This window comes from Corticium candelabrum, chromosome 4 (genome assembly GCF_963422355.1).
Source record: "Corticium candelabrum chromosome 4, ooCorCand1.1, whole genome shotgun sequence".
Taxonomy (NCBI): Eukaryota; Metazoa; Porifera; class Homoscleromorpha; order Homosclerophorida; family Plakinidae; genus Corticium; species Corticium candelabrum.
Genome location: NC_085088.1, coordinates 1,130,788 through 1,155,000, shown reverse-complemented (window position 1 = coordinate 1,155,000; position 24,213 = coordinate 1,130,788). Strand labels below are relative to the sequence as shown.

Here is a 24,213-nt window from a genome sequence, read left to right as displayed (position 1 = left end):
AGACCAAAGGGAGATTACAAATAGTCATCCGATTACAACCATTCCAGAGCTTGCAAAAACACCAGTACGTCAAAATGTGTCATCAACCACATGCAGACGTCATAATCAAAAGAAACATTTATGGGGTGGAAAAGAAGCCATGAAGCTGATTATCAAACTATGTCATGGCTTAAATGTGAAGTGATGAAAGATAATCCTTCAATGGTTGATATTTTGTGGTGTGAGGTGTGTCGAACATACCAATCTAAGGTATGTGGCACTAAGCATTTCTCCAGAACGTGGATTGATGGGTCAAGAAATCACAGAACCAACAATGTCATTGATCATGCTGGGAGTGCTCAGCATCAAGCTGCAATGTCCTACAAGCGAAAAGAAACAGCAAGAGAGAGGAGAGAGCCAGTGACGGATTACAGTGAGATTGCCAGAAGTTTTAAGATGAAGCCGGAGACCAAAGCAAGGATGATGAAGAAATTTGAAATATGTTATTTTCTGGCAAAAGAAAACTTTCCATTCGTAAAATATCCATCTATCTGTGCTCTTGAAAAACGACATGGTGTTGAGCTGGGAGAGGCATATTCAACTGATGTAGCAGCTAGTCACTTTGTGCATTATATTGCTGAAAGTCAGCGACAGCATTTCAAACAAACAGTGGCAGCACCTTTCTTCAGCATCTTGATGGATAGTTCAGCTGACAAAGGAAAAGTGGAGAATGAGTTGTTTGCAATCATCTATTCTGAGAGTGATCACACCTCTGAAAAGCTAATAACTCGAAGTCGATACTTCAAAGTACTGGAACCGTCTAAGGCTGATTCTGCTGGACTCTTCGATTGCCTACAAGAAGCTCTGAAAGATATGGGTATAAGAGATTTGATGAATCCAGAAAATGTGCTGCAAGTCAAAAATTTGCCAATTCTTGTTGGTGTGGGAACTGATGGTGCTGCTGTAAACATCTCAGAGATACGTGGACTAAAAGCAAAAGTTCAGAATGTTCTGCCATGGATTTTCTGGATGTGGTGTTTTGCCCATCGACTAGAACTGGCAAGCAGAGACGCTCTCTCCAATCCAGTATTTAAAGAAATAGATGAAATGCTTCTTAGGATCTATTATCTTTACAACAAGTCTCCCAAGAAATGTAGGGAACTGAGGGCTATTGTGAACGATTTGAAAGAAGTATACAATTTTCCAAGGGGTGGCAACCTACCAGTGAGAGCATCAGGAAGCAGATGGATTGTTCATAAGCGAAGAGCACTCCACAGAGTTCTCGATAGGTATGGGGCTTACATGAACCACCTAGCAAGCCTCTGTGAAGATGCTAGTCTTAGAAGCCCTGATCGGCAGCGTCTAAAAGGTTATTTGACAAAGTGGACTCATGCAAAAATAATTCTGTCCTGTGCCCATTACATAGATATTTTAGATCCCGCCGCTAGTCTGAGCTTGTCTTTACAGGAAGATGATCTTGATATCATTAAGGCAATTCAATCAGTACTCAAAAGTCACCGAGCCATGGAACAGTTGAAAGAAACTCCCTTAACCAATTGGTTTGCAAGCAGACGTGTCATGGACAATCTAATAGAAAGTGCAGATGGCAAAATGACGTATCAAGGAATTGAATTACATCACTTCAATGATGTTGTTGTGAACAGCTGCAGACAGCAAGCTTTAAGTGATCTGAGAAGATTGGATGATGAATTGAAGGAAAGACTTTCATGGTCAGACACAAAACTTATGAGGGCTATTATGGTTTTCTTGGACACACAAGCCTGGTACTCACACAAAACCGATGAGTCTTTCTCTCATCAGCTTACAGAGGCTGTTTCAATGCTAGTTGAGAATTTCCGAGCTCCTCTCGAGGCCAAGGCTACTGATCTAGCAGCAATTCAGGAAGAAGCCAAGGAGATGCTTGACTATGCACATCAATATCTTCGAGTGGACAGAGATGGGTATCAACATGTTTGGTACCGCTTGGCGTTTGGACCTGACTGCACGCAATTTAGGAATTTAGTTGCTATTGCACAGCTCCTTTTCAGCTTACCGTTTAGTACTGCAAAAGTAGAACGCCTTTTCTCCCGCTTAAAACTTATTAAAACTGATCGTAGAACAAGTCTTAGTCAGGAGACGTTATCTGCTAGAGGTCAGTGTTGAGGGAACTGAACTTGAAAATTTTGATTCAAGCGCTGCTGTACAGTTATGGTGGTCAGACTGTTCAAGAACTCGTCATGAAAGTCATCCCCCAAAAATAAAAATTGAATGCAGCAGCGAGACCATTCATCAACAAGAAGACACTTCAGCGATCAATGAGGCAACTGAAACAATATGTGAGGCAGAGCAGTCGGTATCTCTGGATGATTGGGACTCTTGGATCTTGAATGATGAGTGAAATATGGTCACAGTACCACAACTTGCATCGTCACACTACCACAACTTGCATCGTCACATGCACTAGCACAACTTGCATGATGTCAGAATAGCATCTCAGATCTGTAGTAACTAGTTATGTTCGAACAAATATGCTTATAGTGTGGTGTTAGAGTAAATTGCTTAATTTGATGTAAAACTGTAACATTATAAAGGAAAGCAGTTCACAGTTTGCTATGTTTTGTTAGTTACTGCAATTTTAGGTGCTTTCATGTTGTAAACTAATGCCTACTTCCTTAGTAATATGTGTATTCAACTGACTCTTGTTTCTTGGTTTATGATTGCTAATTAAATTAGAGATTACTAATTTTTGATTACTAACTGCTTTTGATTACTAATTAAATTAGACGACCGGTAAAAAATTTGAATGACCGGCTAACTTCTGGCATTACTGGCCATACGGCCGACTAACTTTGAAAACTAATTTTGAGCACTGCACACACACACACACACACACACACACACACACACACACACACACACACACACACACACACACACACACACACACCGATACCTTCCTATCTTGCTCTGCCTTGTCTTTCCCATAGATTGCCGATTTGAGCATTTCCTTCAGCTCCTCTTTTTCTTTCACATCTCGCTCTGAAGCCACTAGGACAATGCCGCAAACATCAAATATGTAACAAACAACAATAATGCAGTAGTAGCTTACATCTTGATGATGCAGACTGAATGGTGGTGATTGGTGCTAATCCTCCTGACAGAAGAGGAAGAAGAGAGAATGTCAATTGATGTGAGAGTTGAAGATATTTGATAAAACCTTTGATTTGTGACAATTGCTCTCGCAGCCGACGCACCTCCATCTGCAACTGGGCAATGTTGCCCATTGTGTCCTCGTTTACCGTCGCCTTCACAGAATTAAGTTACAGGTTGTAGACAAACACCAACAAATAAAACAGACAGACAAATAAGCACACAAACACACAAACAAACAAACAAGTTAACAAACACACAAACAAACAAGTTAACAAGCACACAAACAAACAAGTTAACAAACACAAACAAACTAACAAGTAAACACACAAGTAAACACACAAACAAGTACACAAACAAGTAGACTAATAAAAACAGACAAACAGACAAACAAACACACAAGTAAACACACAAAACAAACAAACAAGTAAACAAATAAACACAGACAAACACACAAACAAACAAGTAAACAAACAGACAAACAAACAAACAAACAAACAAACAAGTAAACATGCAAGTAAACACACAAGTAAACAAACACACAACAAAGAGAAGAGCCTAAACAAAAATTGTCTGTTTCCCAGTTTAATGCAATAAGTGAGTAGATAAAGAAACTCAAAATACTACACTGTGGGTAGACAAGTGCAGACAACGTTTCAGCTGTTTCTCACAGCAATTGTGGTATAAATCAGTCACATAGAAACATGCTGATCTATTTCCATCAGATCACGTACTTTGTTCTTGATCTGTTTAGCTCTTTTTGCAAAATTTAGGGTTGAAAGTGTTTCACCGAAGCATCTATAAAAGATTACCAATACGTAAAAGATCAAAACAGATTGATGGAGATGAAGAATTGATGGAGATGAAGAATTGATTACCTTGCTCCAGGATGAACGTTTGCAATCACAAAGGTTTTTGCATTTCCACCGAGAGAATCCTAACCAGTAAGATACAAGATGAACAATGAATATTACTAAAACTTGCAAAACTAATGAAAAAATAATGATTAGATTCTATGATTAATTAATTAAGTGGTCAGCTTTCGTACAACTGTCCATCATCTGTCTGTAGTTGTACAGTCTTGCAACTCTTGAGTGATTTTTAAGAAGCTGTCATAGTTGTCTAAGTGCAACTTCAATGACTTTACATATGATAGACATTCAGCATTTTGTCCATTGGCTGTTACTGTTTTGCATAAAGTTAGCGCTTGTTATCGATAGAGTAAGCGTTCAAATAAACAATCTTTCTGTCTGTCTGTTTGTCTGTCTAATATATTTTTATACATCAAAGCTAATCCAGATGAAACTAAAGTAACAGCTAATGAACAATAAATGTCACAACTACAACTACAGATTACACAAATACATAAAAAGTAGAATTAAAAAGTTCCCCTATGGAGCCTACAAACCAAAACTTAGTTTACTGAATTGAAAGTTGAACAACATCTAGACTCTGGCCAGCTTGCTGTCCATATGTTCCTCTGATCATCTTTCTAGCCAACACCGAGGCATTGCAATGCTGAAGTTGTACTGACAAGCGTCTTCTCCAATGTGCCTTAAAATCTGAGGAATTGTTTCTTCCTTCTTCATCTTTATAGTTTGGAAAGTTTATTGAGGAACGTTGATGCTTCTTCTCCCCACCCCCCAAAGTGCTAAAAAAACTAGAGCAATAAAGGCAGGAATGTACCCTCCAGACAACTGCTCTTTAGAATATTTGCTAAGTTTGATGTCTTCTCTCCTTCTTTCTGCAGCCATAGTTGCTGCACTTTGCAGAATGTCCTGTCTGTCTGCATGTCTGCCTTTCAAATATGTATATTTTCCAACATCAAACTATGATACATCACTGCTAAATCACAAAGTCTGTCTGTCTGCCCATCTGTCTGTCTCTTGGTACACCCACTCACAACAAGTACAAGAAAGTAAGAAAACTGCACACAATACATTGTAGCATTGTTCTTACTCTAAGAAGAAACGTAAGCTTCGAATCTCGGTAAGGGACATAACGTTGTTTACCATGAGAAACATCAACTAGTGACATGATAACATTTCCAAGAGCTGATAAACTCTTGTTGATACTGCCAGCCTCCTGCAAAAACAACCACACCAAGTATTGCAGCAACAAAGCATATTTATCTTATGCCCAATAAATGCACCCTTTGATAAGTAGCCTATTGTATTAGAGAGGTCTACTTTACATGTTTGTTGTATAATTAAGTGCCCTGGGTGCCTATTCAGGCAGAGGCGCTAGGTAAAGACTTATCTTTGTGGAAGTCGCGGCCAATAGTGCTGTGCAAGGATGCTAAGCTGGATGCAGTATCTATAGTGTAGTTGCTTTGATAACGTATTTCTGCTTCTGTACACTGCTTGAACTCTCATGCTACCAACTTGCTTACTGTTGGTGTAACCGGCAAAATCAGAAAAATGTTTCATCTTGACCGGCAATGAACTCTCCCAACCAGCAACACTGGCACGAACACTGAAAGTAACAATATTCAATTGGCTGTTTTGACACGTAGGTTTCCCAATGAAATAAATATCCTTCTTGAAGACATGCATACACCACTACATATATATTACACTATTGTATTAGAGATATGCATCATGTACTGTAGACATTCACTACATACAGCACACAAGCCACACTAATCACCACCCCACTAACCTTCAGCCTAATTCCAGCTGTACGAGCATCCCTCTGTCTCTCAGAGCCAGCCAAGTCAACTAGATTCAACTGTGACGTTCTGATGTTCACCACACCCACCTTACTCTCCTATAACACAAAAACAACAACAAAAATCAAGCGTAACAACATACACAAACAGTACGCTTGGTACAAAGCAGTGTAAGCTGCCTCAACTTTCTAGTCACTGACAGACCATTACGCCTGGTCAAAATTGTTCATTTGTTAGCTTGTCAGACTACCACCAATTTGCCAAAAGTGTCCAATCAACAAACACTATTTGAGCACTGCAAACTACAGTAGTCACATCGAACCTTCCTCTTTGACTCTATTGTGATGGTGAAAACGGCATGACTTCGACTGCTTTCCCTGTTCATTGATGTTTCTGCAACTCTACGGTTCAGCCATGTTTTAGATAAAACCTGTGCACCAGATCTTTGGTTGTAAGTAAGCACGTGTGAAAACTGATGGACATTCCTACCTCATAGGCCTCCTGTCCATTAGTAATGACTTTCTCTGTTAAACCGTCAACAAACACGCCACGTTTCATGCTCTCTCTCACATGTAGCATCGAGTTAAGAAAGAAGCAACAAACAATGTATCAAGCCATACAGTCAGTCAATCAGTTTGTCTGTCAGTCTGTCATACTGTCTGTCCATCAGCCAGTCTGTCTGTTAACTGGTCTGTCTGTTACCTGGTCTGTCTGTTAACTAGTCTGTCTGTTAACTGGTCTTTCTGTTACCTGGTCTGTCTGTTACCTGGTCTGTCTGTTAACTGGTCTGTCTGTTAACTGGTCTTTCTGTTAACTGGTCTGTCTGTTAATTGGTATTTCTGTTAACTGGTCTGTCTGTTAACTGGTCTTTCTGTTAACTGGTCTGTCTGTTAACTGGTCTGTCTGTTAATTGGTCTGTCTGTTAACTGGTCTGTCCGTTAACTGATCTTTCTGTTAACTGGTCTGTTTGTCCCATCTGTTTCAAAGCTTGTCTTTATTTGCAGCACTAAATAGAAAGGATATGACGACTAGAAGACACATTGTCTAATAAGTCATAGAGCTGCTCGTTGTAAATCTCCAAAAAGGAACACTTCAGAAGGAAAGTCACTAAATCTCCATTCTACAGCAGGAAATAGAAGTTTGATGAATAGTTAAGAGCTTGAGCCCTGCATCTAGTCTCTGCTAAATCATGCTGATTACTTTCTGTTGTTCTCTTGCTATCAAACTAAACAGATAGTCAAAGGTTCTTGGGATTACTCCTCGGCGATGATGAGTGAACGTGTTCTTGTTGTCTGAGGGTCCTGACCAGGCAGAGAATCAGCACATACAAGTTGATTGAAACAACAAATGAACAGAATTGCACAACGTATAGAAAAGATACAACAAAACAGACAGACAGACAGACAGACAGACAGACAGACAGACAGACAGACTTTTAGTAGTATTCGATCTGTATGTCTCAGTAGATGGACATTTAGCTTAGCAGTTTTTATAGTGTTCTTGTAAAATTTTGCTTTCTGTGTTCAATAGTGAAATAAGACAGACAAACAGACAGACAGACAGACAGACAGACAGAAACTTTATTTTCATACAGACTCTACTTGTACATATGATAGGATTTTTTAAAAGCAAACCAGTCCTTGCAAACAACAAAGTCATAGATTAACTAATAGACAGACAGACAGAGTGTACGTTAAGCTTTCATTTCATGACCCTAAGGGTCATTTTTCTTGGACTCATAGATAGTGATTTAGCGTTGACTGTAATAGCGTTGATGTTTACCAATAGATGCTTTTGACAGACAGACAGACAGACAGACAGACAGACAGACAGACAGACAGACAAAGACAAGAACAGATAGAAAGAAAAAGATAGACAGATGGTTGACTTAGCAGACGACAAACCTAGCATGGTGAAAGTCTTCCCAGATCCAGTCTGACCACTAGTTGCAACCCATTCATCAAACTATCAACATCCAATTTCACATAAATATAAACTTACTATGCAAATATTGTTCCATTGTAGCCTGCTACACAGCTCTCGATGATGCCCTTACCAACACAAGCAAACACTTCTTCCTACCAAAACAATCACGTGACAATAGTTAGTAGTCAGATAAACCAATCAAATCTGGTCTTCAAGAATTCACTACACGTCTGACCAATCAAATTCATTCATTTCTATGAAGCTATTCCCAAAGGGCCACAACATCCAATCACGTCTTCTGTATTGGTCATTCAATGATGGTTGTCCAAATATTCCACTCTGTAACTGTGTCTAGCAGCAAGGTCACAGCTTGATGAGTCCAAAATTTGGCACATTAGGAAAAGTGACAGTTTGACACTTGGGTTACCATCTAAGGAAATTAGGGGTGGGGTTTGTCTGACTGACATCATTTATTACACACAAACCTCTACATACAGAACACTAAAAGTAAAAATATTATCCATGACAGTTGGGTCAGTGGAATCATGGTTACAGCAAACTACAAGTTAAAACTATACGCATGCAAATAGTAGTTGAAGATCAATTCTAATGAACAGCACCTTGAATGACTGACTGACTGAATAAATGAATGAATGAATGAATGAGACTTTATTTTACGACAGGAATCCCTCGACACTGGCCAGAGTTTGACTAAATGACTGGAGTTTGACTGAATGACTGAATAACTGGGGTTTGACTGGATGACTGGGGTTTGACTGAATGACTGGTGTGTAATCATTGTAAAACTCCGGTTGTGTAGTGTTGAGTCAGTATATTAATTAATTAATAGTGATTTCTAGGGAAGTGAACGTAAAAGGTTGTGCGTTGTCGTCGGCCCAGATCGTCGTCTTGAACGTTTGCAACGTAGCGTGGGACGCATTCCCCTTATCCGTCACACACTCATACCATACATGCGACCATCATCCCAACTTCATCATTTCCATGGCTTTTCATTGTTCCTTCCTGACGCGCCCTTCGCTTTCTTTACCTGAGTTGTTTCCTCTCCTGCGACGTAGTCAAATGTAAATGTCTTCGCCTCTGGTTTGCAAGCTATCGACAAAGACGTCGGCCCAGTCACGTCTAGGCACATACCGCGCCCCGCGTCTTTGTCATCAGACGGACGGACTCGAAGAAAGACCTTGATGGCATCGCCGTTACTAAAAAAGAGATAACACAATACTGTTAGTAAAACAATTAGACAGCGAAGCCATCATGATCAGTGAATAATTCTCATACGGCAACAAATCGTAATTGCAAATTTTCTCAGGACGGTTATTTTCTTTGCTTACAGAAAAACTGACCAACCTGGCTTGCTCTAACAATGACATGCTGCCAGCTGGCGGCCTCGTTCGCTTTGAATCTGAGCGCTTTTGCGCATGCGTGCAACAGCTCTCCCTTGCGCACGAGAACTGCGCACTACACATTTGCAATTGGAGTAGAGTCGTATTTGTCTTTCAATACGGCTCTGGACGTGTAGTAGGCTTGTCTCACTCTCACCACTCTCAGGTTTTTATCTCCTCATTCTAGCCCAATTGTCATTCAAATGGCGAATAAGGTGACTTTTCAGAAGCCCCCAGAGCCGACTTTCTTAGCTCAGTTTAAGCAGAAAGTTGGATACAAAGAAACTGCAGCGTTATCTGACAAGTTTGCGACGAAACGGGCAGCAGGAGAAGAAAATGAGTCAGATGAAGACGACGAAATGAAGTTTCTCAGTGAGGACAGGAAAGACGGCAGTGGACCGGTTGTGGTGAAGCTAAAAAAGAATGACATGACTGAAGAAGAAGCTAGAATATACACAGAGTTTACTAGACGAAAGAGAAAATCTGACACAAATGTACAGAGTAGTACTGAGGAGTCAGAAGCTACCAAAGGTAATTAATTACACTGTAATTTTAAATAATTAAATTAATTTAGAGAAAATACCGTTACTGTACTGATAGTCTTGATCTCGCACACGGCACATGTAGGCATATTTGTTATACACTTAGTTTTGTAGTTTTTGTTACGAGCCATCAACCTTAGCTGAAATGTATACACACCAATTCCTACATCTGCATGATGTCATTGCTTTGTAGCACGTACAGACGATGAAGACAGACTTGAAGCAGAAGGAAAGATAATTTATCGAAAACCGAAGAAAGAATCAGACAATAAGAAGGAAAGCAGCAGAAAGTCAAACAAGAAATCAAAGAAGGCTTTATCCAAAGCAATACAGAATAAAAGTTTGCTGTCATTTAATGATCAGCAAGAGCAAGAAGAGTTGGATGTATAATTGGAGTTGTATGTACATATATGTATAACTGTGATAGCCACTGTAAACTGTTGTAGCTTGTTTGGCTATGTAATTTGCAGTCTTTTCCTAATGTCAGGGTTTGTTTGATTCCAGTACAATTTTCCTAAGCCCCTAATTGTTTTTAGTATGTGAGCCACAGACTACCAAATCGGCGCTATACGGGTCTGGGAGGTCGAGGCTACAGGCTCTGGCAGAGCCGTATATACGGTTCTGGGCTCTGGGTGTAAGACCCCGACAAGTCAGATTACAATTTTGTCCCTGCCTTGACAAGTTTCTTGACGCTATACGACTCAGTATCCTCTTCAATACAGGCACGTCATCTCATTATGACATGAAGGGCGTTAGTCAAACGCGCGCTACCTAAGTACAACATACCGGAAGGAAACAGGTCGGCAAGCACTCTCACATCTTTTCTGTAAGTATGTGGACACGTTAGATTGCATATGTATATGAATGATTGTTGTATGTGGTCTCTGGGATATTTGGGGCATATATACTTACCTAGTTTGGTATTAAATGCCGTGTGGGGCCAACATTTCCGACTGCGTACTTGTAACTACATTTACCGTACCATACGTCTTCTGTAGATCTGTTCTCGATCTAGATCGACATGGTGGTGACCAGCTTGACCCCTGCTTGCTTTCTTCTGGTGTTTCTGTGTACCGCGGCTCTTTCAGAGCTCAAAGCAACGAAGTGTCTCAACGAGATCACAGCATGCCAGCTGCGAGACAACACCTGCAGGTGTACGGCCGAGAACGGGCGCTGTCCGTGTTGTAGCAAGTGCCGAACGTGCCTCGGAGACAAACTGTGGGAGGAGTGCTGCGATGTCGCCAACCTGTGTCCACAGACGGAAAAAAACAAAGTGGAGGACACTGATGACGACATAGTCATCGGGCACCTTGATACGCCAGCTCCCGACATGTTCTGGTTAATTACGGACGTTCATGTGCGTAATGAACTTCTTCCAATCGACGTCTACAACGTGACCGACCGTGACAAAATCGGGCTGGTGGCAATGAATTGCACGTCGGCTGCGTATTGGTGCTGCATGGTGATGTCGAAGTGTATTGAGTCCTGTAAGGATATCGGAGCAACGCGATTCCGTTGGTATCCGAATTGTCGTAAGAGCGATAACCTTAGCTGTGGATGCTGCGAGTGTGAAGGCAGTGGTTGTATCAAGGAGATAGAGGAGCGACCTCCTATGTGTAGAGTCTGTGGTAAAAACGTGAGTATCGGCCAAATGGATGAAAAATGCAAAGACAAAACTTACCAAGTTCAGAATGATGATGTTATCAGTCAGTATTGAGTTCTAGCATATGGTAGGTAGTACAGACTTTATGGAGAAGTAAGGGTATTGTTAGGCATGAATTAAATAATAATGATCAATGGATTTTGCAATGGCTTGATGATGCAGACCTAAATTTGTTGGTGGCACCACTCTGTCTTAACATGACACAGATCTGTAATGACTATAGCAAGCAGGTTTTCAATGAAGTGTGGAATTAGTAAGTGACAAGCGAGTTTTACTGTTACAGCAAAATTTGTTAGGAAATTGGTTTTATAAAATTATATATCTGTATATATATGCAGTCTACTGAACAGCTGTGGTCTTTGGATGTTGATGTTGAATGAGTCATAGCTAGCATTCTTTATCCTGTTCCACAAATACTGTACAACTGACATCTGTAGTACTTGAAGTGGCTCTGCATGATTGATAAGTAAACATGCATCAGCCTTGGAGGAACATCCATTCTGTAGGTGCTCTGATGATATTGATGTATGTAATACCACAGTGGTGGTAGTTCCTATTCAGACTGGGCAACTTCCAGTTCATTGCTGCTTCAATTGCAACAACTTCGAACTATCAATATCACATGACTTTCAAGAGTCATCTAGCCGACCTACAGGATAAGTGACACTGTACTTTGTATCTGAGTTTTAGGGTGGTTTCTTTAGAGACAGCTAATGTCCTATTACTACAACACTAAATGAATGAACGCAGAATCTAAGATGTAGGTGGCAAACTGCTATTGGCAAGCCATGAGACACGAAGGCTAGTGATTTTTTATGGTGTATTGACATGTCTCAAGGGCACTGAGTGACAAAGTTTCCAGAAATAACTTTGAGCTTTTCTGGAGACTTCATCTAATACAGTGGAAGCATGACAGCTGTGCATCACCTAAGCTTGTTTGTTGTAATCACTACTCTCATACACATTTGATTGCAAACAACAAACAACAGGCTAGGCTGGCAGCCAATCACAGAGAAGTACAGTGTCGAGCACAAAATTCAGACAGTCTATCACAAGCTTCAATTAATTTGGCTTGAGAAGCACACAGGACAATGCGAAAGAACCCAGGAGCCCTGAAAGCCTAAGCAATCAAAATTGGTCAGGTAAATTAATAGCAGTATGATAAACATAAGCATTGACGACTTGTTCACCTTGCCTGGAATACAGCGAACTGACATTTCACTGTAGAGACGTTCAGTGAAATCATAGTCATCCTTAAAACCAGCATGTTGTTTTTGATCGATACCAACCTGAGAACATGCACTGATCATTACTCCTAACATCGAATATTTCACTGAAGAACATCTAACCAATGTGTACATTGAACCTCTTGGCATAATAGGAGTTAGCCCAGGGACCTTGCTTAGACGGTCAAAGACCAATATAGCATTCTCCTACATCAAGCACACTGTACATGACCTGACTGTAGGTTGACAGAGAGAACAAGTGTCGGTACCCCTAGTTTCCTGTTAATTGCTTGGAAGAACTCTGTAGGCGTTTCCTTGAGGATTTTTGGTACAGCTCCTTGTATGACTGCACAGGGGCCAAGAATGACTTGACACATTCTCACAAGACTCTCTCGAACCTACAGCAAACTCCGCAGTTTAAACGTGTCTCAATTAAACAATTTGGAAAGCTGTTAACACCTCAGAGCTGAGTGCTGTGACGGAATCGTACAATACAATCCAACCTAATCGCCAACCAGGAACGAGGTACCTAGAGCATATTAGATATTCAAGAAATAAAAAGACAAACAGCCTACACTTGCAACTTAATATTACCGTTTTGCCAAACTTCCACATGACAAAATAGGCACATCTGTTGAAAGTGCTCCAAATGATTTGTACTCGATATCAGCAAAAACCTACACACAATGTAACATATGCTCTGGGTATTAATTAATTGCTTCATTCCAGTAACAACTTTGCCTCACCATCCCACCATACACTTCATCTGCTATGATTGGAACACAATGCTTTGCAGCTACTGCAATGACCAACGAATAACTTAAACATTTCGGTGACAGATCAATTCACTATAGACTTGACATTTAATAATCTCCAGCTTGTGTTCCTTTGTGTAAACAGAACCACATGGATTTGATGGACAATTGACAACAATAGCTTTCGTTTTACTGTCAAACAGAGATTCTAGATGATATAAGTCCACATCCCAGTTTTGTTCCGGCTAGAAAACAACAAATAATAATATAACTACGATGTATAATCGCTACGTCTGTGCATGTTATTTTATTATACACTATTCACACTAAATATTTCAATTATTGTTGCTTTTTGGTATAAGTAGAAAGAAGATCATACTAGGAGTCGATACTCTTTAAATCCAATACCATAACTGTCCAACATTGTTGTATAGATAATAAATCCTGGTGATGGAATGAGAATGTTATCACCAGGGTTAGCCAGGCCTCTGAAACATATGTCAAGGGCTCCATTGCAACCACACGTCAACAAAACATCCTGTACAAATTTGACACATGGACAAACTGATTAAATTCTCCATATGTGTGCAAAGAAATATAAACCAGACATCAGAAGACAGAGATTGTGTTGGGGTAGAATACAGCTCTGCCACTGCTTTTCTCGCTGTTGCATTTCCTAACAATTGCATGAAATAAGTCATTATTTCCATGTCTATTGCACTGCATTTGTGTACAGAAGTTTGTCATTATACATCTAAGTTTCTATAGAAAGTGCCATGCAGCCAATGTTTTAATCACCTCTCCTGGCATTTTTTGAAGTCCCCTAATTAATTAATGCAACTGATTTAATTAATTAAGGTCCAGGAACTAAAGACTGCATGCATGTTTACCATGAGCAAGCTGATATCCACAAACTCCCCACTGTTCACAGACTCGTGGACAGACTGGTGATGGTTCAAATCCCGGGTACAGAGTGGGGTCACTTAATTAATTGTTATATAAGAAGATCACAGACTGCACATCACTAGTCTGATAAGATCGCTGTGACGGCTTACCAGCAGCAAATGTGACCGATTCTACATAACTAGGGTTTGGTTTGGCACTATAGCAGCCATATATTCTGCAATAGGACTAAATACTTCCTACCAGCTATGGTTGGCTGCAGATTCCACTATGGGGAAGTATCTTTCCTGTTACTCATTACTGTAAACTAGTACTGAGTAGACATCGAGTTAGGAGGTCGCAGTAAACTTTATTCATCTGAGTCGTGTGTCAGATTTCATCAATTTACTTCACTATAGCACGAACCACCTCAAAATGGTTGCAATGATCATGAGAGAATTATGAAGGCAATGATACCTGTGACGTACTCACACTTTGGAGCATCTTATAATCTATCACTCTGGCTGTGAATATATTCTCTGCTTTCTACGCTGCCATCTATGCATACAGCCATATCATCTACTATATGCATACGCATGCAAGCTAGGCTTCAGAGTCCTCCTTCATGCATAGGGCACTCACTTTCGCACCTGATTAATGGGAGCATAGCGAGGCCTCTAATCTGGGTTGCACAACAGAAATGGGCGTGGTCCTATATGGCTCTCCATCGAGCTTTTGGTATGTGTGTGTGTGTGTGTGTGTGTGTGTGTGTGTGTGTGTGTGTGTGTGTGTGTGTGTGTGTGTGTGTGTGTGTGTGTGTGTGTGTGTGTGTGTGTGTGTGTGTGTGTGTGTGTGTGTGTGTGTGTGTGTGTGTGTACACACAAATCTCAAATTTCTCCTCCCCATGACCACGTTTCATGATAGGACCTACCTTAAAAATCGTTTCCGTGTCCGACTACAGATGAGTCTAAGAACGATTCGTGCAAGTGACCAAACGGCGAAGAAAATGCTTCATGAAGTTCCGTCGCCCCGTCCTTTTGTATTGTAGCTAAGGACTGTACGTGTGTACTTGACAACAAAGAAACACCTTCAGGAGTTGAATGCCACCTACAGTCAACTATTCACACGTCCCATACTACAATCAATTCTTTACTACACTGTGCTGCATCTAACACTGTTGATAGTCAATGTTTGCTGATATCAATTTCTACGTCAGTAAATACCATACCACTGTCGTTACACGGAACTGAGTGCATACCTAGACTGTACATTTCAATTGTCTTGATCACGATTGCAAAACGACGACTACCTTTAGCAGGCCTGTATTGAAAACTCCGGTGGACGTGTTACTCACTAGCGCGAGGCGCCTACGGATACCGAACTAGTTAATTAACATTAAAAATCAAGGTTAATTAAGCAACTAAAAACTGCCGAAACGAATGCTCAGATTACATAGTACAGTACTGATACGTTTTAGTTTATAATAATTATGCAGCTTACCATGAGCAGGTTGATATCCACAAAACTTCTCACTGTTCACAGACTCGCGGATAGCCTCTAGCGCTGATGATGGTGGTTCAAAACCCGGGTACACAGCGGGGTCACCTGTCATAGAAAGATCACGGCTGCACACGACTAGTCTGATGAAATCTGAGTTTGTTAGGAAGCCGTATCTACCTGCAGCCAGTTTGATAGTTTCGTATTCGGGATTCGGTTTGGCGGTGCTCGTGTCTATTATAGCTCGAATAGCATTGAATGTGTTTCTAGCAGTCGTGGTTGGCTGTAGATTCCACTGTTTAGAACGAGAATCCTTCCTATCAGACATTCTCCGTAGACAACGCTGGATAATTCCCGGATAACGACAAAACACGGCTGTTTGTCTCTGCAGCATCAGCGTTTAGCGATAGGAACACACTCGTGCGACTTCAATTTTAGTCGCTCTAATGCTCCGGGAACTTGTACAAATAGTTCACTGGCTCACCCCTCCCCTTGACTTCCGGACGGTAAAACTTTTTTTAGGACGTACACACGTACAAATAATTTTGATATCGACAAAACTAATAAATGCAGTGACACTGCAGCACATTGAATACAATACTAAATAAATACTTGGTGAGCTTTGTGCGTGATCCGTGCATGAGTGCATGATAATACAATTCTAATTATCCAACAATTCCTAAGTGCTACTATTCTGTCACATAATTCTTCTCACAGAACAACTTGATACGATGACAAGCTTCTTCTAGTTTCTCTTTAGCAGCACAGATGACAACGCGAAAGTAATTTCGATACCTAAAACACTGCAAAAACAAAACTTTAGTTACCATAATGGCATTTTTAGTATTTACAGTTGTATCAGATAGACAACAAAGTCGAGTTAATCAAAGATTCATAACTACTTATTAAAATTATTAATGTAAGAGGCCATATTCAAACAGTTACATCTCTGGTAACATCTCCAGTAATCAGAATACCTTAACTCATCATGCATTATCATACACAAATCACTCAATATTTTAAATCCAAGGTTAAACATCCAAGGTTAAACATCCAAGGTTAAACATCCAAGGCTAAACATCCAAGGTTAAAAATCCAAGGTTAATTAAACATCCAAGGTTAAACATTAAAGGTTAAACATCCCACGTTAAACATCCAAGGTTTATGGTAGTTATGAATCTGGTGGTGTTTACCTGTAAATTTGCAAACCACACAGTACGAACACATCTATTTCAAGGATTTGTTTCATTAGTTAGAATGAAAACTTCCTTTTTTCAAACTGAGCTAAAGAACATCGTGCTCATACAGAACCTCACTGTATCACTAGTGTCCACGCAGGTACAATGTGAAGTATAGCCAACAGCTTTAGTTAGTTAGTTACTGCTTAGTTAGCAAACATGTATTGTAAACCTGTCCAGGTAGGCAGTGGACCGACATTGCACAGACAAGCTTTTCTGTAAAGTCGATGTCATCTTTAATGTTGGGAAAGCGTTTGATATCAATTTGTACCTACAAATAAATAAAGCAGAAAGCAATGTTTAATTAATTAGTGGCATCTGCCAGTACACCGACAACAATTGCTAAGATAAATTACCGGTAAAGTTACCAATGACAGCACTAACAGATGAAAACAAAATTTTCCAAGTTTAAACTAAACATCTTGCAATTCAATTCAAAATCTTTTCTAATTAATTAACTGCATGATGTCACCACACAGAACATCACTTTATACCCATAAACAGTCTTTAATTAATTCAACATTTCAATGTAGTGTCACTAGCTGCACTAAAATAGCATACTGTCAAACTGTTTCGTCACTAGCTGTGGACATGTTCACACATCTGTCTATATGTTTGTCTGTGTGTCTGTATGTCTGTCTATCCGTGGGCTATTTCTGTTGATTATTAGAGCCTGTAACAATTCCAAAATTAAGCCTACCAACATCACCAGATAAAGTCGCTGTTTTAATTAAACACCAACAAAGATCCACGAGCAAACTGACCATTAGGTATATTGATCCTTGTGGCATAATTGGCTTCAAGCCATCTACTTTAGATAAACAATCATAGCATAGCATAGCGTGACTCTAGAATAGCACAATGTTGAGCAATAACATGTTAATTAATTCTTCTATAATAAACACGTAACAAAGCAATAAACCTCAATTTTCTTGTTTACTGCCTGAAAGAATTCTGATGGAGTCTTCAAGAGTATTTCATGCAATGCACCTTGAACTATAGAGCATGGACCAAGTATTACTTGTGTCATTGCAACCATCCTTGGCCACACCTATAAAGCACATACAGCATGAACACCAGTATTTACGTTGCAGAGCAAGAATTCTCCAGTTTTAGCATCTCAACTTAATTAATTAAATTGTTCAGTTAAATTTTCTCACATAAAATTGGTGACTACTCTGTTCTTTCCATGTAACCGCTGTCATTGAAAACTAACAGTGTCTACATTTTGTCAATTATTAAAACTTATAAAGTTTGGCATTATTTCCCTACGTCTACACTCACAGTGTCTCTCATAATTCCTCGCCTGTCGTGCAATATGATCCATCCCATTCTCCATCCAGGAACTAGATACCTGATAATTATGCTCGCATTAAAAAATTACAGAGATACACACTCCATTTACAGAACCTCTTAGATATGCCTCCACAACACAGGACAGGAACATCACCAGCAAGAGAGCCCACTGATTCATATTTATGCCCAGAGAAAACCTATATAAAGAATTCAAACACAAAATACCAAATACTCTAGACAAATGAAAATGATCAGTGGAGCAGACAATTAGTCAACAGACACATTTCATAGCCTCTAAATAAACATGATAGTTTATTGTTCTGCAGTGTGCAGATCACACAGATGTATAGTAGAATAGACTATCACCGTGCATGTAAGTGTAGAATGCCTACCATTTCATGATAGATTTCATCTGCAACTATTGGCTTGTGATATTTACCAGCAACTATCACAGATAAAAGTTATTTAGTACATCAATGGTGCTATTAAACACTTATATCTCATATACTTTGAATAATTTCTTGTTTGTGTTCACTACTGTAAACAGAACCACAAGGATTCGAAGGATCATTAAGTACGATTGCTACTGTCTTGCCATCGATCTGTTTTTCCAAGTGTTCCAGATCCACCTGCCATGATTTCTCAGGCTATATGGTATTGAGTAAAATAAAAAATGTATTAGCATAACAGTTCAGCACAGCAGAGTGAAATTCTGTTGTCAACCAACAAATGAGAAATCAGCCATGGAAGTAGCCATGCAGACACATAGACAAACACATAGACATGACATCAGCCAGCCTTACACCAAACTAATCTACAATAAATACCAGCAGATAATATTCCCTTGCTTCTATGCCACATGCTGTTAAGATGGTTTTATAAATAGAGAATCCAGGGGTTGGAATGAGTACATTGTCACCAGGATTAGCTAGAGCTCTTAGAGTGATATCAATAGCCCCAGAACATCCACTCGTCAATATGACATCCTGCAAGAGCATAACAACTGATTGCGTTCCAAAGACAAGCAGTAAATCAACACACATTTGGTGATATTTCTTGATTTGGTTTCGAGTGAACGTGAGCAACAGCTTTTCTAGCCTCAAGAGAACCTACTCCAATAGAAAATCACAAACCAAATGATACATGAAACGGTATGAAAGTATAAGTATAGTCAACACTTTTACAGCAACTCCTAAATTGGTGGAATAAAAGTAAAAAGTTTGCTGTTACATACGTTTAACCTAAAATTAAAGTATAAGGAAATCCTAAAATTACCTAATTTATTTTAAATTCAAAAATGATTTATAATTGATAAATAGTAGTCGTGCGTAGCTAGACCACTCCTCTATTTGGAGGATCCTCTCTTGCCTACCCTCCAGCTATACCCCTCTTATACCGTGTTCACACTGGCATACTTACAAACCTTGCCAGAGGTGTGAGATTTGGCTGAGCCAGTACACACCATGAAAACCTGTGCTTTTTCCTTGCAGTAGACAAACGAAAAATAAACAGTGAATGTGTGCAATCGGATATCACAGCTAGCCTATTAGCTTAGACAGAAGGAGTGGATTCCTAGATGGTGACATTTAGATGACGTGAGGTGACACCTGATAAAGATAATAGGCAGGAAGAACCCAGACCCTCTTGGGGCACCAAGACTACCTCTCACTATCCGTTTGGCTAGTCTTGCCAACAGCCGACAGTGGAGCGGTACGGTCCCTGATAGCAAATGGTCCCCGAAAGCAAATGGTCCCCGAAAGCAAATGGTCCCGAAACCAAACAGTCCCCGAAACCAAACAGTCCCCGAAACCAAACAGCCCCGAAAGTCAGTCTTCAACATTTTCATACTAAGACACCAAAAGCCAAACAGTGATTCGAAACTCAACGAGTAATTACCGTGACTAGGATGGTAGCCGTTGTGTTTCCCACTGTAAAGCGACTCCCTGACACAATCAAGAATCTCCACGCACGGCTCGAAGCCGCCGTAAATACTGGGGTCCCCTAGTACAGAAAAACATGTATATTACTGTGTTTAGACTGTGGAGATTGGATGACGCTATGAGTAACCGTAGACAGCAGGAGTAATAAATACTGTAGATACTCACCAATAGATAGTTTTATCGGTTCATAGTCTGGATTCGGTTGTACTTTCATTTGATCAACAATTGATCGTATAGGATTAAACGTATTCAACGCGGACGTCGACGCAACGATGTTCCAAGCGTCGGGAGGATACAGAGCTTCCGTAGTAGAGCGTTGCCCGTTGTCTGACGATGAACGAGCCTCATTGCATGCTGTGTCGCTTTCGCTTTTGCTCGACATCACACGATCACTAGAGCATCAATTTCATGTACGTCTCGTATTAGCTCGTCTGGTATTGACACCGGTCTCAATACAATGTTTTCAGCAAGAGGTGTCGAAAAGATGTCACCTCGGAATCCCACGTGGTACACCACTCCATGTATGTAAATTAGATCAAACTACCATACTGTACCACGTGTCTAGGCTTACGCACGTTAAGAAATTCCTGCTCAAATGTACGTTGCTACTAAATTATAACGCGCTTTAAAATTTGTGTTGTTTAATATCAATGTAGCCCATAACCAGATTGTTATCAACAATGTACACATCATAACGTGCGTTATTTCATATTTGATAGACGCGTTACAGCCTTATATTGTTGTATTCTAAATAACGGAAGTGTGGAACGCGCGTGCGCTCTTCGATCAGTAACTGCAACGCTTTCTTCAAAGGGGTCTCCATTTTGGGATCGTTGTCTACTACAAGTCGTGCAAACGGTACGAATCGACTTTCCAGTGAACTGGATACGAGTAATGGGTTTCTGAGGCCATACTCTTACGATGTGATGATTGCTCGTGCGTTAAAAGCGTTTTGGTATGTTTATATAATTAATTAATTAATTAATTGGTTAATAATATTAACAAACCTACACAAATACACACATATGCACACAGTTGTACAGGCTGATTGCTGTTTTCAGTAATGATGTAATTGTTATTGTAGAGTTTTATAGATTTATACTTTGCACAAATTTCCAAATGATATTTTCAAAATTAATTTACCCAGCTGAAGAAGGTACTTGGATTGAAACATTGTGTGAATTTATGTTATTTTGTTATGCTGTGTATGAAAGCTCTACAATAATTGATATATGATCATATCATATATACATGCATGCACGTGTGGGTGTGTGGTTGTCTGTGGATATATATACCTATATACCTAGATCAGTGCTTGAAAAATAGGTCGTCAAGTCATCATTTGACGAGTTAAATTTTACAACTGACAACTAGCGCTGTAGTCTAGGTTGTCAAATGACGACTAGAGCAGACCGAGGCTAGTTTGTAATGGCTTTCTCAGTATGCAGGTGGATAACTGTACTGTATTGAAACATGCGCCGCTTTGACGCTCGCTTTGCGACATTTGTCATACAATGACACGTACGCGTAGTAATACACCAGAAGCGTACGTTGACAAACTGCTCATATCCCGGATAATGGAACTGGGAGTGCAAGAGCCATCTCAGGATTCCGACAGAGTAAAGGCATGAAGTTTGTGATCAGGGAGCACGCGAGGAAGTGGAGACAATAGTAAATCCTGTCGGTCGAGATAGGTAGATTATGATTTTAGTAGCAAGAACGGACAACTTCCGCAATGTGATATGTGGAGTCTGGTTTCTGGTTGAAACCCCGACAAAGAGAGGTGGTATGTGTTTAATCACTAATTCAATTAACTATTGTCTAGTGTAACACATCGTATCCATTGGCTCAGCGGTAATGTGTTGGATACTTTTGGTTGCATGGCATTGTGGGAATACTGCGCTGTATGCTTGCACTGCACTGAATTTTAAAAGTTGTACAAAATGGCGGTATACCACTAAACACCATGATTGATATCAACATGACGTCATAGACTAAAAATTGACAACCTAAAATTTTTGGAAACTCGTCAAATGATGACAAGTAGTTGGACTGTTATTTATTTATTATTTATTTATTTATTTATATTTTTGAGCCCTGACCTAGATATACATACATACATACATACATACATACATACATACATACATACATACATACATATATATATATATATATATATATATATATATATATATATATTCAAACTCACACAATTCCCTAAACATCCCCAAACCACCAAGTCTTATTTACACTAGGTACATCCCAACTATCAACGTCCTGTACTGCAAGCTGAATTCTCTTGTGAATCATTCTCGAATTATGTTTCCACAATTGAATAGAAAGTTGCTGCATCATATTTTGGAAAGCCTGGTGGAATTTAAGGCCACTGACTGCTGAGGTTTTAGAAGCAATAGCTTTCAGAGTTTTGGTGCTGAATAATGGCCAGAACCCAAGGTCTCAATCAAGGGTAAAAGAGACCACCAGCTGCACGAACTCTGTCTTTATGGCGAATATCCTTACACACACACAGGGTGGCAAAGGCCCCGCCTGCGACAAAGTCCATCAGCCACTGGGGTCCAGGTGGGACTTCGGGTGCCGACACCACAGTTGGCGTCGCAGTTAGTGCTCCTGCGAGTTGCCAGGCTCCAGGAGATTGCTCAGCACGGCCCATAGCTCCTATGTAGTGTACAGGAACCCAGCCAACTGGCTGGGGGCGTAACCATAACGAACGGCAGCTCCTTATCCATTTGCCATTTGCCATGTGTGTGTGTGTGTGTGTGTGTGTGTGTGTGTGTGTGTGTGTGTGTGTGTGTGTGTGTGGAAAATTATGTATGCACGTATTTTTGTAGTTATATGTATGTATGTATTTCTTATGTTTCAAAGAATGTGTGTATGTAGGTATCATGCAATATGAATGCATGCGTGCATATTTTTTGAGTTGTTCAAGTCCTGCTAATTTGGAGCTGGTGCTACCTCACAGAGATGGGTTTCTGGTTACCAATTTGGCAAAACAGTGTCATCACTGACAATCAGTGGTCTACCATCACTATCAGCTTGTATGTATCATTACAAGTATGTATGCACCCGTGCATGTATCCATTCTTGTGATACAACTTTATTTTCTTATGCAGACTTTTGTGTGTAAGCCAATGGCAGCATCAGCAAGCAAAGGAGATAACGATTCTACAGTATTCATGATGTACATAGTACTTTTCATGTATAGCCTTGGGTTACAGAACATTAACAAGTTTGAGAACATTAACAAGTTTGAAATAACATCAACAACTACTTGCTAGTAGTCAAGCATTTAGAATTAAATTCATGATGATGAAGCAACTGTGCACCTCAATCTGGCAGGGCAATTCCTAATTAATTTATTGCTCACCCTGTTGTTGGAGATAGACAAAATATCTTAAATATCATTTTGACTTTGAAGTAGTATATTTGTGGTTGTGGCGTTATGTGAACACCAATTCAGAATAGTTCATTCACACACACACACACACACACACACACACACACACACACACACACACACACACACACACACACACACACACACACACACACACACACACACACACTGACCCTACACAGCACAGGAAGCGGGGGAAGGTGAAGTCCCCTTGCTCAGTGTAGGAATTGAAATTTTCTGTGACAGTGACTTTTGCAAATCTGTTTATGCTCTGGCAAGCGAGGTAGTTTTTGCTTACTGATGATGATATCCACGGTACACCCCCCTCCCCCCGCTCGTGAACATCTTCCTATGCCACTGCCCTACTGCTATAGCATTAGCTCAACACAGTTGCTTCTATTTCTACATTGTTTTATATTGAGTAACAAATAATGACTACGCAGTGTTCATGTTCTGACACACACAACACACACACACACACACACACACACACACACACACACACACACGCACGCACACCTTGGAACCTAGAGGCCGCCTATGTCACTACGCAACGTGATAGCTGTGTTCTCACTTCTGAGTAGTCTATTAATTTGCCATTGATAACCAGACTCAATGGCAATTGACAGT

At 40.1% G+C, this 24,213-nt stretch overlaps 7 protein-coding genes and 1 long non-coding RNA gene across 9 annotated transcripts in view; 5 read left to right on the top strand and 3 right to left on the bottom strand.

Annotated features, from left to right (window-relative positions):
• Positions 1–24, top strand: part of LOC134177916 (uncharacterized) — a 1,340-nt gene extending 1,316 nt beyond the window's left edge. The window contains exon 2 of the mRNA XM_062644692.1: positions 1–24. This exon is cut by the window's left edge and continues 2 nt beyond it. Within this exon, the coding sequence (XP_062500676.1) occupies positions 1–24 (24 nt within the window).
• Positions 1–9,149, bottom strand: part of LOC134178317 (kinesin-like protein KIF15) — a 22,405-nt gene extending 13,256 nt beyond the window's left edge. The window contains exons 1-15 of the mRNA XM_062645181.1: positions 9,092–9,149; positions 8,775–8,943; positions 7,802–7,878; positions 7,705–7,742; positions 7,001–7,101; positions 6,824–6,920; positions 6,290–6,372; positions 6,123–6,230; positions 5,791–5,898; positions 5,089–5,214; positions 4,008–4,066; positions 3,864–3,927; positions 3,197–3,284; positions 3,089–3,133; positions 2,933–3,027 (exon numbers count right to left, since the gene is read on the bottom strand). Coding sequence (XP_062501165.1) covers positions 2,933–3,027; positions 3,089–3,133; positions 3,197–3,284; positions 3,864–3,927; positions 4,008–4,066; positions 5,089–5,214; positions 5,791–5,898; positions 6,123–6,230; positions 6,290–6,372; positions 6,824–6,920; positions 7,001–7,101; positions 7,705–7,742; positions 7,802–7,878; positions 8,775–8,943; positions 9,092–9,114 — 1,281 coding nt within the window. The 5' untranslated portion in view covers positions 9,115–9,149. The remainder of the gene's footprint in view (positions 1–2,932; positions 3,028–3,088; positions 3,134–3,196; positions 3,285–3,863; positions 3,928–4,007; positions 4,067–5,088; positions 5,215–5,790; positions 5,899–6,122; positions 6,231–6,289; positions 6,373–6,823; positions 6,921–7,000; positions 7,102–7,704; positions 7,743–7,801; positions 7,879–8,774; positions 8,944–9,091) is intronic.
• Positions 16–2,840, top strand: LOC134178697 (uncharacterized). Its single transcript, XM_062645579.1, has one exon. The coding sequence runs from the start codon at positions 121–123 to the stop codon at positions 2,140–2,142; it is 2,022 nt and encodes a 673-aa protein (XP_062501563.1). The 5' UTR covers positions 16–120; the 3' UTR covers positions 2,143–2,840.
• A 47-nt stretch (positions 9,150–9,196) lies between the features above and the next one.
• On the top strand, positions 9,197–10,195 carry LOC134178997 (uncharacterized protein KIAA1143 homolog). The gene is made up of 2 exons (XM_062645908.1): positions 9,197–9,657; positions 9,862–10,195. The coding sequence occupies exons 1-2, from the start codon at positions 9,330–9,332 to the stop codon at positions 10,056–10,058; spliced, it is 525 nt and encodes a 174-aa protein (XP_062501892.1). The 5' UTR covers positions 9,197–9,329; the 3' UTR covers positions 10,059–10,195.
• A 170-nt stretch (positions 10,196–10,365) lies between these two features.
• LOC134178996 (twisted gastrulation protein homolog 1-like) lies at positions 10,366–11,671 on the top strand. Of its 2 annotated transcripts, none has more exons than XM_062645907.1 (2): positions 10,366–10,494; positions 10,684–11,671. In XM_062645907.1, exon 2 carries the CDS (start codon positions 10,690–10,692, stop codon positions 11,383–11,385), a length of 696 nt encoding a protein of 231 aa, XP_062501891.1. In that variant the 5' UTR covers positions 10,366–10,494; positions 10,684–10,689; the 3' UTR covers positions 11,386–11,671. The 2 variants fall into 2 exon arrangements, with proteins under 2 accessions (XP_062501891.1, XP_062501890.1); XM_062645906.1 differs by having other exon boundaries at positions 10,453–10,494; positions 10,667–11,671.
• A 577-nt stretch (positions 11,672–12,248) lies between these two features.
• On the bottom strand, positions 12,249–16,145 carry LOC134178656 (tyrosine aminotransferase-like). The gene is made up of 12 exons (XM_062645540.1): positions 15,872–16,145; positions 15,695–15,799; positions 13,921–13,988; positions 13,692–13,850; positions 13,419–13,557; positions 13,304–13,356; positions 13,152–13,234; positions 13,017–13,086; positions 12,827–12,955; positions 12,681–12,764; positions 12,522–12,620; positions 12,249–12,451 (listed from the first exon to the last, which is right to left on the bottom strand). The coding sequence occupies exons 1-12, from the start codon at positions 16,083–16,085 to the stop codon at positions 12,338–12,340; spliced, it is 1,317 nt and encodes a 438-aa protein (XP_062501524.1). The 5' UTR covers positions 16,086–16,145; the 3' UTR covers positions 12,249–12,337.
• A 58-nt stretch (positions 16,146–16,203) lies between these two features.
• LOC134178220 (tyrosine aminotransferase-like) lies at positions 16,204–20,690 on the bottom strand. Its single transcript, XM_062645051.1, has 12 exons — positions 20,331–20,690; positions 20,122–20,226; positions 19,267–19,334; positions 19,053–19,211; positions 18,734–18,872; positions 18,618–18,670; positions 18,340–18,422; positions 18,214–18,283; positions 17,852–17,980; positions 17,694–17,777; positions 17,102–17,200; positions 16,204–16,494 (listed from the first exon to the last, which is right to left on the bottom strand). The coding sequence occupies exons 1-12, from the start codon at positions 20,545–20,547 to the stop codon at positions 16,381–16,383; spliced, it is 1,320 nt and encodes a 439-aa protein (XP_062501035.1). The 5' UTR covers positions 20,548–20,690; the 3' UTR covers positions 16,204–16,380.
• Positions 20,691–20,891: 201 nt separating this feature from the next.
• On the top strand, positions 20,892–23,480 carry LOC134179150 (uncharacterized). The gene is made up of 3 exons (XR_009969803.1): positions 20,892–21,120; positions 23,067–23,240; positions 23,300–23,480. It is a non-coding gene; the product is annotated as an uncharacterized LOC134179150 (long non-coding RNA).
• Positions 23,481–24,213: the final 733 nt, after the last annotated feature.

What these genes read in the sequence shown, in the direction of transcription:
- LOC134178697 (XM_062645579.1), top strand. Translation starts at nt 121, where the DNA reads ATGGGGTGGAAAAGAAGCCATGAAGCTGATTATCAAACTATGTCATGG.
- LOC134178997 (XM_062645908.1), top strand. Translation starts at nt 9,330, where the DNA reads ATGGCGAATAAGGTGACTTTTCAGAAGCCCCCAGAGCCGACTTTCTTA. An exon ending in GGAGTCAGAAGCTACCAAAG is followed by an intron (nt 9,658 to 9,861) that starts GTAATTAATTAC and finishes ATTGCTTTGTAG; the next exon opens with CACGTACAGACGATGAAGAC.
- LOC134178996 (XM_062645907.1), top strand. Translation starts at nt 10,690, where the DNA reads ATGGTGGTGACCAGCTTGACCCCTGCTTGCTTTCTTCTGGTGTTTCTG.
- LOC134178656 (XM_062645540.1), bottom strand. Translation starts at nt 16,085, where the DNA reads ATGCTGCAGAGACAAACAGCCGTGTTTTGTCGTTATCCGGGAATTATC. An exon ending in AACTATCAAACTGGCTGCAG is followed by an intron (nt 15,800 to 15,871) that starts GTAGATACGGCT and finishes TTTCTATGACAG; the next exon opens with GTGACCCCGCTGTGTACCCG. An exon ending in GAGGTTCAATGTACACATTG is followed by an intron (nt 12,621 to 12,680) that starts GTTAGATGTTCT and finishes GCATGTTCTCAG; the next exon opens with GTTGGTATCGATCAAAAACA.
- LOC134178220 (XM_062645051.1), bottom strand. Translation starts at nt 20,547, where the DNA reads ATGTCGAGCAAAAGCGAAAGCGACACAGCATGCAATGAGGCTCGTTCA. An exon ending in CAAGGGAATATTATCTGCTG is followed by an intron (nt 18,873 to 19,052) that starts GTATTTATTGTA and finishes AATACCATATAG; the next exon opens with CCTGAGAAATCATGGCAGGT. An exon ending in CAAACAAGAAATTATTCAAA is followed by an intron (nt 18,671 to 18,733) that starts GTATATGAGATA and finishes TATCTGTGATAG; the next exon opens with TTGCTGGTAAATATCACAAG.